Below are 12,046 nucleotides of genomic sequence, written 5' to 3'. Positions count from 1 at the left end.
TCTCAAAACTTATTAAAGCAAATGGATGAAAACCTGAGGGTTGCAAGCACTTAGGAGAAGTCTCCCAGCGTGACATCAACTAGCAGACAGCCTCACAAATATTTTTTTTGGGGGGGGAATCTAGTAGCTTGGAAATGTACTGGTTTACTCCTTAAAGCAATTTTAAGTACTGTGACGTGCTTTTTTCTTAATTATGACACCCCCCCTGTATTGTTGATTCTCTTCGTTCAGCCAAACTTCAAATTTTGGATTTTACTTTTTTGTTGTTGCTGCTAATAATCTAATGTTTATGCATAGTTATCAAATATCTGATTGATCTTGTTTTGTCTTGGGTTACTCCAATTTTGTTCCATAAAATGAGGCTTGTGTTTTTATTTTTGGCCATAACCTCCTTTGAGGGCTTTGGGTGGAAAAGCAGTGTATGAATCTAATTGTAAAATAAAATTGTGCAATGAATTGTCACAGGCCAGGGGATACTTGGTCAGATGCACGCAGTGAGTGTTTATCCATATATAGAACTATGCTCAGAAAATAAAACCCTGCATGTAGGGTGTGAGTCTTGTTGACCCAGTATGCACTGGGAGTGAGTCTCATTGACCTCATTGGGGTTTAGTTCTAAGTAGACCTGCCAGTTAGCAGGGATGCAGGTGGCGCTGTGGTCTAAACCACTGAGTCTCTTGGGCTTGCCGATCAGAAGGTTGGTGGTTTGATTCCGCACAATGGCGTGAGCTCCTGTCGCTCTGTCCCAGCTCCTAACAGCCTAGCAGTTCGAAAGCACACCAGTGCAAGTAGATAAATAGATACCACTGTGGTGGGAAGGAAAATGGCATTTCCGTGTGCTCTGGCTTCTGTCACGGTATTCCGTTGCGCCAGTAGTGGTTTAGTCATGGTTGCCACAAGACCTAGAAAGCTGTCTATGAACAAATGCTGGCTCCCTCAGCCTGAAAGCGAGTTGAGCGCTGCAACCCCATAGTCGCCTTTGACTAACACAAAAGTGTTGCTTAATTATTTTTTTAAACTACCTGGTAGCAGATTTACAGGTTTTCTATTGGCAGAACCACAATAAAACTGGTTAGTATTGCTCGGTGTCCTGTCTCGGATGAAATACAAAGGGAACTAAATGACTATAAAGGACCAGCTTTTAAAACAGAACATGCTTTTCTGCTAACATACATGATTACGTATGTTAAAATATACATGATTATATATGTTAAAATATTATGTACGTTAGGGACATGGGTGGTGCTGTGGGTTAAACCACAGAGCCTAGGACTTGCCGATCAGAAGGTTGGCGGTTCGAATCCCCACGACCGGGTGAGCTCCCGTTGCTCTGTCCCTGCTCCTGCCAACCTAGCAGTTCGAAAGCACGTCAAAGTGCAAGTAGATAAATAGGTACCGCTTTGGTGGGAAGGTAAACGGCGTTTCCGTGCGCTGCTCTGGTTCGCCAGAAGCGGTTTAGTCATGCTGGCCACATGACCCCTTTATTGGCTGTATGCCGGCTCCCTCGGCCAATAAAGCGAGATGAGCGCCACAACCCCAGAGTCGGTCACGACTGGACCTGATGGTCAGGGGTCCCTTTACCTTTTATTATGTATGTTAAAATATAGCTGAAGATTGGGATTTATTTTCCCTTTCACAATAGGGTATTTATAGGCAGCGTGGTGGTAATGAAAATGAGGCTAGCGGTTGCTAGTTATTTTCAACGAATCAAGGCTGAGTATCTAAAACCTGACCCTTTGGTATGCTTTCCGTAGTTGGCGGGTGGAGACATTGCAAATACCTCTCTTTCTCTCTCTCTGAAAATTTCATGATTTGAAATTAGGAAATGCATCTGTTTATCTATGATCGAGCCATCCTTGGAATTGACATTGGGAAATGAGTTTGTTCATAACTGGAGCCACTCTTGAAACCCCATTCATTTATGTTTTGTTTTGTTTTTTAATAATACTTACACAGGAATCGGACGGCGTATCTTTCCACTACTGGTCGTTATTTGATGGGCACGCTGGATCTGGGGCAGCTGTTGTAGCATCAAAGCTGCTTCAGCATCATATTGCAGAGCAGCTGCAGGAGATTGTGGACATCCTGAAGAACTCGGCCGTCCCTCCCCCGACCTGCCTGGGGGAGGAGCCAGAAAGCATGGCTGCTAACACCCGAACTCTAACTAGAGCAGCCTCCTTACGGGGGAGTGTTGGCGCCCCAGGATCACCCGGCACCCCTCCGACTCGCTTCTTTACGGAGAAGAAGATATCTCACGAGTGCCTCATTATGGGGGCTATTGAGACAGCTTTCAGGGAAATGGTAGGTGTCTCATCTGCTATGGTTAGTAGTCTAATGGTAGGATCCTTCTCTGTTGTTTTGGGTACAGCTGGGGGGGAGGGGGAATTGACATGCCGACGTCAGCACCTTTAATAAGTTTGTCTGCTAAAAATAAATAAATGCCAGTCTTCTTAATGGTATTATTGGGCTTTTACTGGCAAAATGAATCTCCACTAGAAACCTGCGTAACGGTCCTAATATGAGTAATTGTGGGCACCCAGTTTGTGCCGTAAGTGTCACCAGTGAGAGCTTCCAAGTTGCAGTCTAAAAGAGGGCACAGAACATTGGTTTAGAGTTAGACGACCGTCATGATCCATGTGGCAACTATTGCACCCAAGAATCTGTGCCCTGACTCAGTTAACCTAGACCTGTTTTTCTTTGCTGGGCCTATAGTAGACTTCACCTGGAGAGCTCTAAGTTGATGACAGAATATAACCAGAGTTTATAGCCAGTATCTGATGCATTGCATCATCTTCCCCAGTGCGAATGTAACGCTGACTTCATAAAATCATGATTTGTACTCCAAAACTAGTTTTGTGAACTACTGTTCCTGTACCCTATCTCTCCTTTATATACCACTTTCCCCCCTTCCTATGTTAACCATGTTACATTGTGTACCATTGCAAACCATGGTTTCTCCATAAACCATGGTTTGGAGTACATTTGCAACCCTGTTCCTTCTTTCCCTCTTGCTCTCTCTGTCTCTGTTTTGTCTTGGAATGTATTTGTGTGAGAAGCTAGAAATTTTATTTTACACATGGAAGCTATGACAAAATGTTGCCATGTTCCCGTCAGCCAACCATTCCCCTTCTAGGACACTCCATTCTGTGCCATCTAATTTGTTGTTTCTATCTCCTCTGGCCCTAACAATAAGTTGGCATTCTGTAGCCACTGAGGATTCTCAGTCCTCATAAGACTGTTTTTGGGTGTCTCTCCAATAGCGTGTTTTTTAATTTTATTTTTAAATTTTTATTTCTGAAAACCTTCAGGTTTCCCCAAACCTGCTGTTAAATTCACAGTCACCCTTGAACTTTGGAAATATAGGGAATGAATTGAGGTCTGATTAAACATGTTAACATTAATTTAGGAAGAATTATGGAGACTAATCAGATTCTGAGATTGCATTTGCAAGTCGTATTGATCACATGTGTTATGGTGGAGAAAAAAACAGCCCTTTCTTTGTACTTACAGACTTTGCAGAATTTTTCCTCCTTTGTGTCCACTGGCTGCTAATAATTAAATTGTTCTCAGTAACTAAATCATTAAATTGCTTGATAATTACTGTTCTGATCATCTCCATAGGTTACATCTTTTGTGGTTTTCCCTTCTTTGATACTGCTTCAGAGGCCTTAGAGAGACCCTGTTGTTTAAAAATAATTGGGGTTGAAAAATAATTGAGGGCAGAAGCATGAATTAGCAAGATAAAATTAAAAGTTGTTTAAAACATTCATATTGATTGACAATTAAGTATGAAAACCAGAATATTACTGAACTATGTTAAAAAAAAAAAAGATATTGGTTTCACCAGATGAATATAAAAAATAAGTTAATACTTGGGAACCCCTTGGTAAAAATGCTAGCTTTACATTTTAGGTTTTCTTGCATTCACACCTACAGGAATTTGCAAAGCAGGTGCAAAATCTTGAGGATCTGATGCCCTTTTTAAAATGGGCAGTTTCCAGTCCATACAGTTGTATGTGAGAAATCCACAGGTTTGATCCAGAGGTAGCTTGCTTGAGTAGTTTGCCGTTTGTTTCACGGACTATTGACCTGTACACCACTACTATATTCTTCTGCTGCCACCAATTTTGTGGGGGGAAACCCAGGGCCCCCCATGTGTCTCAATCAGGTAGAGTTATCAATGAAGATTAAAGTTTATTTCAAACACAAACAAGTTTTAAAATATATTCGAAATGCTGTCGCTCTATTCCCTCTGAGACTTGGCTCGATCTCTGACTCACTCTGACTCCTCTATCCCCCCCCCCAAAAGAACCAACTGAATTAACTGTCAAAACTGTAGGCTCCACCCCCGTGCTTTCTTATTGGTCAACCTATTAACCCTTTCTCTCCTCCAATACAAACGTATCCCCAAAGAATGGGCAAACGCCACAAGTAGAAAGGGACTTTCCCACCCATGCAAGTTGGCCCCATGATCAACATTGCCTTCTTCTGCACACATTGATGTGTGCGGTCTTCTGTCACTCTCCTTGCACTCCATGCTCAGAACTGGCATCTTGGAGGTCCCCAAGGGCTGCAGTTGAAGAGGAGGGATGTGGGAAAGCTTGTCTTACGAGCAGAGTTCTACCTGTGTTTCTTTGGGTCCACCCTGCCCTGACCCAACTAATGCGATTCTCTTGGGAAAGCCAGGCTCACACGTGTGTGAATTGGGCTGACGCGCATCTCTTCCTTGCTGGATTGTTGACCGTAGTTCCAATCTCAGTCTGAAGCATTTGGTCTCATTGCTTTCCATTGGATGTGTGGTCCTGTGTGCATTTGGATATGTGCTCTCATCCATGTTTTTTAGGCAGTTTGTCTTACGATCACATTTTGTTTATGCACAGATAGAGCTGGGTTGGGATGCGGGTGGCGCTGTGGGTTAAACCACAGAGCCTAGGACTTGCCAATCAGAAGGTTGGCGGTTTGAATCCCCGCGATGGGGTGAGCTCACGTTGCTCGGTCCCTGCTCCTGCCAACCTAGCAGTTCGAAAGCACGTCAAAGTGCAAGTAGATAAATAGGTACCACTCCAGCGGGAAGGTAAATGGCGTTTCTGTGCGCTGCTCTGGTTCGCTGGAAGTGGCTTAGTCATGCTGGCCACATGACCCAGAAGCTGTACGCTGGCTCCCTCGGCCTGTAAAGCGAGATGAGCGCCGCAACCCCAGAGTCAGCCATGACTGGACTTAATGGTCAGGGGTCCTTTAGAGTTGGATTAGGGCCAGTAAATGTAAAAAGCTCCATTATTTAGGGAGCTTCCTGACGACCCACCACTCTGCCCCTGCTGCACTAATCTCCTACCTCCCGTCCATTACACTGTCCCTCAAAGGGTAAACAAAACTTCACTTGGTCTCCTGAGTTCAGAATAAAGCATGCAGGATTTATAGGAACACAGGAAGCTGCCTTTATATACTGAGTCGGGCCATTGCCCATCTAGCTCAGTATTGTCTACCCAGAAGCTCCTCGGGGCTCTCACTCCCAGCCTTCTTGGAGATGTGTGTGTGCAGGGGGTTGAACCCAGGACCTTCTGCATCCAGAGCAAATGCTCTTCTACTGAGCTATGGTCCTTGCTTTGCAAATGGATGCTGTGTACTGATTTTAATCAGATTTGGATGTAGGAACCTGCCTCTTTCTGAATAAGCATTGCCTACACCGACTGGAAGCAGCTCTCTAGGGTTTCAGACAGGGGTCTTTCGTGGCCCTACTTTGCAGGAGATGTCAAGGATTGGAACTGGCACCTCTTAGCATGCTACTGCATTGCCACACCAAATTTCTTGATTTATTTTGCGTATCAATGTGCAGGGGATTTGATCTTCACTAGAACCACCTCTTTATAGAAGTGCAGCAAATCCTATTTGCATCTTATTGTAACACTGGTGAGTTTTGAAGCGATTAGATGTAAATGCACATACAACTAGAAAAAAATAATTATTATACCCAGTTTGCGTATTGCCATTTATCAGAGTTAACAACTTTTGATGACTTTAAGCATGCACAGGAACAAAACCGCATGCAGCAGTATTTCCTTGCGGGTCATGTTCAAATGTGTGTGCTTTTATTCATTTATTTTTAAAAGTATTAAAAATAAATTCGGCTAATAATAATAAACCATTTGACTCACCTCCAGAATGCTTCTCCATGCTGAGTTCAACAAAATGTACAAAAAAAATATTAAAGCGGTGGGGAGATAAACTTGGTGCGTTTCTGATATGAACAACTCCACTAGCTTTTGAGGGCTTTGTGCTTTTATATCTCTGAATGAATGAATACTGAATAAATAGGTTGTCTGGAGGAGCCTGAAGTGCAGTTCACACTTGAGCCAGTAGGTGGCCTCATTGGGCAGTTTACATCTTGCTCCAGCTTGTGCCTGTCACAAAACCATCACAGAAATTCGTAGAGCAAATGGGATTGAGGCCGCAGTGCTGAACTGCACAGAATCTTATTTGTGACATATGCTATTAGCATCACAATCCATATACCCTGCTTCAGCCCACTTGGGGAGTGCTTGCTGCCAAGTCCTGCCAAGCAGTCCTCTTAACTTTCTCACGTGCAAAATAACTTTCCTATTGCTCTATTTAACCTGGTGCCTACTGGATTTGAAAGCATGATTGTGGGGCTTGGTTGTCAATACGAATTGTGTGTCTTATCGCTAGTTGTCATGGCTACTGTTTGTTACGGTGTGTTGCCCTCAATACGTTTATTTTCCATAAGGGGAGTGGGGATGCCCTTCTGGGGCAAGACATGGCCTGAAAGGGGAATATGTAGCTAAGGGTCAGGGAACAAACCACTAGCCAGTCTTTTCTCCTGTGAGAAGTCTAGTCTTATAATTAATAACATTAAATGGCAATTGCTAAACAAATTGGCTGTTTTTAATATGTGGAAAGCAAAGCTGTTGGTTGGTTTGTGCGCATTTTGATCCAGTCTTGTGAATGCTCCAGGGATGTAGTCCACGTTATAATGACAAACGGCCTCCTTCAGGCCCTCCCACCCCAGGGTATGGAAAAACGAAATGAATAGATTTTACTGTATTTTTGGGGGGCTTGCAAAAAGGACTGCAAGTGCGATTTTCTTTGTGAGGGAATGTATTTGTCTCCCATTTGGCAATGTGCTATGTGTACACAACTCGCCTCTTTTGGCAGCCGTTCAGTATTGATACTCCTGCTAATGTTATGCATTCTGTTCCCTCAGCTATCTTAACAAGTTTTTTGTAAAAAAAAAAAAAAAAATAAGCAAAAAGGCTGGATATGCACAATTGGCACATGTACAGTATTTTTCTATGTATAACATGTTCCCCGTGTATAAGACGCCCCCTATTTGGGGGGACTCAAAATTAAGAAAATACACTTAGCACTACCCGTGTATAAGACGACCCCAATTCTAAAACATTCTTTTCACGTAAAAAAACCCTAGTCTTATAGATGGAAAAGTATCGTACATTATACAAGTTTGTTAATGGGCAACATAGGTTCGCAACCGGGTGCCCTTCGGACACTGACTGTAATTCCTGTTATAACCTCACCATTGGCAATTCTCACTGGAGATGATGGATATTATAACTTATGTTGCCTTGAGAACACCATGTTGGATGCTCCTGCTTGGAAGTAGCTCAGAGCTGGTATTGACTTTTTAGCAAAATGAGAGGATAAAATTCAGAAGTGATTCCCTGCACGTGGCAGATACTATTTTAAAGTGCCCCCTCACAGTTAAAAAAACCCCAAGCAATTCCATTCAGCGGTGGGGAGTGGGGAATCAAGTATAAAAGGGACAAAGTTTTCAAACTCCTTCTGAAGTCTGGCTAGTCAGCTTTCCAGGAGGTTTTTTTTTTGCATAAGTAACATTTTAAAAAAGTGAACCTCCGCCTGCAGCCTAAAATGGTACAGTCCATGTTGCCACTTCATTCCCAACCCTTTCTGCAGTGTGTGTAATGGTTGAAAACGTTTAAACACACCTCTGGTCATGAAAGCTTAAGTTATGCTTTCCAGTTGTATTATGTGTGACCATTTGTTGGTCAGCATTTGACCAATTGAGTTTGAAATTTTGTGTTTCAGGTGTGTGTGTGTGTGTGTGTGTGTGTGTGTTTTAAACAGTGTGTGTGTGTGTGTGTGTGTGTGTGTTCTGAGCTGCCCAGAGGGCTCCTCCTGTTATGGTGGAGCTATCTATATAAACGGAGAGAATAAGATAATAACAGCAAATCGTTGCCCTTGTGGTGAGGTGTGCCTTTCAGAAGTCCACCCATTGTGCAGTTAAATTTTTATTTCATACTTCATGAGGAATTATCGTCGTTTCTAAACTCAGGGTAGGAATGACTGGTTTTGGGGGCCAAACTAGATAGAAGGTGAATTTTAACTGTGTTGAAATACAGTTTTTATTATATAAACAGCAAGGTACTGTGGATGATTTGTCTGAAATGTAAAGAACAGCTGCTGAGAGACTCTTTTGGTTGGCAACATGGCAGGGTGAGAGGTTGCTCAGGCTCCCAAGCAATGCCTTTTGTTATATAAGCATTAATTGCGTTGCCTCCAGGCTGCCTCTTAATTGTGGATGACCCAACATCCACAGAGTACAGTACTTCATGCTCTAAAGACAATACCGTGGAAGTGGTTGGTATGTTGTGCAGAGATCTGAATATTCTAGTGACTTTCTTGAAGCAGTTGCTGGCTTAAATGTGGAGATGATGGGAATTGTAGTCAAAAAACAGCCAGAGACCCAAGTTTAGGAAACCCTGTTCTAGAGTGTGAGAATGTGACTTGGCTTGAATGTGTGTGTTTCTTTGTCATTCCTTCCTGTGCATAAGGCTGCAATCCTAAACTCACTTACCCAAGTGTAAGCCCCATTGAATTTATAGGACTTACTCCTGAGTTGACATGATTAGGCTTGCAGCTTTACCAAGTTTCAAAATGGTTCTTCTTGCTATTGGTTTTCCTGCTGTGGTTTCTTACTTGCCTAAAACAAGTGTGTGTGGTTATACACATGGCTCCAGAATGAGGTAGTAGAATAGACCATACCACTTCCGTCTACAGGAAGAGGGAATTGCATTCTTAGATGTTCCCCAGTATAGAAGTTGTGATAACAGAGCTGGGCTGTGTCCATGAGGCAGACTGAGGCAGTTGCCTCAGGTGGTGGAATCTAAGGGTCGTCTCTGCATGTGCCCCCTCCCTGCTGCCATTGGAAGAGAAGCGAGGAGAAGCAGCCGCTTCCAGTGAGATCTCGCAGGGTTCTTTCAAGATCTTGCCAGAACCCAGAAGCCCTGTGACCCCAACAAGTGAGACTTCAACAGGGGCAGCGGGGGTAGGCAGATGGCACATGTGGGCGGCCCCCTTCCCATTTTGCCTCAGGTAGCAAAACTGGACGGGCAATCTCTAGTAGTAGTAGTAGTAGTAGTAGTAGTAGTAATTAATAAATAATAATAATTAATAAATAATCACCCTCACTAGTGGAAATCTATTACATCAAGGAGTGGGTTGGGAACCTAGGGTACTGATCTGCTATCTTTTTCCTTGAAAGGAATTATTTTTAACATGCCATTGAAAAATGACATCCCTGACTTGCACTCTGAATTAATGCAGCCCACTCCCCTGCTTCCATTCTGCTACACATGCAGACTGGGCTTTCCTTTTGTTCTGTCCATGAGGTAATTGCTGCTTAGCTCTGTATCTTTCTTGTACTCCTCCGCCTTTTCCCTGTCAGCTTCTCACTGCCTTCCTCAGTCTCTGCTCTCCTCTGCTATGTATCAAACATTTGTCATAACTTCTTTGATTTTTCTGAAGCGCCTGAAATAGAAAACCCAGCATTGTCTGCTTTTCAGTATAACTATGCTTCAGACAGCGTTACCGCTCACTGGGAAAAGAAAGACAGTATGTGGTTCTATGTGTTAAATTCTGACAGGTTCTCTCTTTTATTCCTCAGGACTTGCAGATAGAGCGAGAAAGGGCTGTGTACAATATATCTGGCGGCTGTACGGCCCTCATTGTGGTGTGTTTGCTAGGAAAGCTCTATGTGGCAAACGCTGGCGATAGCAGGTAGGCACAATTCTTCACGTTTCTTGGTAAGTTAAGAACATGTAAGAAAAGAACCACAGGCCCATGTAGCCTGGTATCCTGTTCTTACAGTGGCCAACCAGATACCTGTAGGAACACATCAAGCAGCTCCTGAGCAGAACTGAACTCTCCTCTCAGTAAGCAGCAGCTACCAACCTGCTGGAAGCTAACATTATGACTCAGTCCTGTGTGGTGAATGTTAAAATATCTAACCCATCATCTCTCAAGTGCATTGGTGTCCAAACTATCAAAGTGCATTGTTGTCAGGAGTCCTGGAATACAGCAAATCTAGATGAGATTTTTCCTGCTGCAAGGGTGGAGGACAGGAAGGTTTTTCTCAAATGGAAAGCAAGTGTCCTGTTGTACAATCCAGGTTACATTCCAAAAAACGAGGTGGCTTCTTTTGAACCCGATGAAGAGCTAATATGACCCTTTTTTTATCCACACATTAGATGGTCTTAGCTCATTCTTGGCTTTTGACATATAAAGGCAACTGGTTTATACAGTCACAATCTATACCTGAATCTTATCCAAAGTGTCTTACTGTGTGTTCTTGGCAAACGTCTCCTTTCCTGAGATGGGTGGAGGAGAGTACTTTCCAGTGTGTTCTTTTTCAAAGGGGTTGATATCAAGGTCAAAGCATGGATTTTCTGTCATTCGGAAATTGCATGAAGAAATGCAGGCACCAACCTCAGCAATGTTCTCTCAGCCTTTCTTCCCCTACTACAGCATTGCTGTTTACTGTCCTGTTAATGTTTCAGCAGTGCCTTACAGTGCTAGGTACAATGCACTGGACAGTGGTACCTCTGGTTAAGTACTTAATTCGTTCTGGAGGTCTGTTCTTAACTTGAAAGTGTTCTTAACCTGAGGTACCACTTTAGCTAATGGGGCCTCCTGCTGCTGCCATGCCGCCGCACGATTTCTGTTCTCATCCTGAGGTAAAGTTCTTAACCTGAGGTACTACTTCTGGGTTAGCGGAGTCTGTAACCTGAAGCGTCTGTAACCCGAGGTACCACTGTAATGCATGTTCATTATAAGTTCTAGACTAATCTATTGCTGTTACGGTAAAGAATTTACAGCTCTGCTGTAATAGGTGTTACCCATCTGAAGCCAGAAATTTGTCGTTTTAGATCAATACACAATTCGGCCCCTCTCGCCTTTTTCTAATTAGCCACTTCTCCTTTGAATATTTTACTTGTCTGCCTCCTTGCACCATTATTTCCTCTTGCCGCAGCCTCGCATATTGGCCCATTGTTTCAGTATGTGGATCTTTTCCTTCAAAAGGCAGCATGTTTTTTGAGAGTTCTGTGATGTTACAGCAGCTCACACGGTGATTGGAGAAGGGGCTTCCAAAACAAGGATGCTTGCTTGGTGAGTGGATGTGTTTTAAGTGCCAGGGAAGATAACCAGTTTCAGGTGGCATCCAGGAATTCAGATGACACACAGCAAATACCATCACTACTTTACCTCCCACCATTGAAATGTATTCTAGGAGGATTCTGTTTGTAGAGTAAGCATAAAGGATCCCTTCGCATCCCTAGACAACTGGGTAGCTGATTTGCAAGCTGCTCATGCTTGAATTCAGAACAAATTGATTTTCAGCATTGCTTGCATTGCTTGACAGGTATGTCCTAGCCCAGCAAACTGTTTGCTGGCTTGCATACTCATTTGCTTATCTGGGCTTGTCTCTGTCCACTGCATCTTTTGAGGTATTGAAAGTGGGGGGGGGGGATAAAAATAACTGGAGGCTACTATGATTAGGCACTGGCTTCATTCCATCCCTCCTACCAATTCTGCCAGTGCTTTGCACCTGCCAACACTAAACTGTCCACTCTTCTGGTTTAGCACTCCAGTGAAGAAACAAAAGAATAATAATCTCCCATGAAGGTTTTCCCTAACAAACGCATGAAACAAAAAAGTTGTCCTTACTTATGACTGGTTCATACAAATAAACTCTGTTTATTTTAATATATGGTTA

The 12,046-nt window shown here is 43.2% G+C and overlaps 1 protein-coding gene across 2 annotated transcripts in view; it reads left to right on the top strand.

Moving 5' to 3' along the window:
* PPM1H (protein phosphatase, Mg2+/Mn2+ dependent 1H) overlaps nt 1-12,046 on the top strand; it is an 82,169-nt gene that overhangs the window by 35,324 nt on the left and 34,799 nt on the right. For both annotated transcript variants that reach the window (XM_081928083.1, XM_081928082.1), the window contains exons 3-4: nt 1,957-2,301; nt 9,938-10,050. In XM_081928083.1, coding sequence (XP_081784209.1) covers nt 1,957-2,301; nt 9,938-10,050 — 458 coding nt within the window. The remainder of the gene's footprint in view (nt 1-1,956; nt 2,302-9,937; nt 10,051-12,046) is intronic.

The sequence above is a fragment of the Podarcis melisellensis genome, assembly GCF_964234715.1.
Source record: "Podarcis melisellensis genome assembly, chromosome: 10".
NCBI lineage: Eukaryota > Metazoa > Chordata > Lepidosauria > Squamata > Lacertidae > Podarcis > Podarcis melisellensis.
This window is presented reverse-complemented; position numbering and strand designations above follow the sequence as displayed.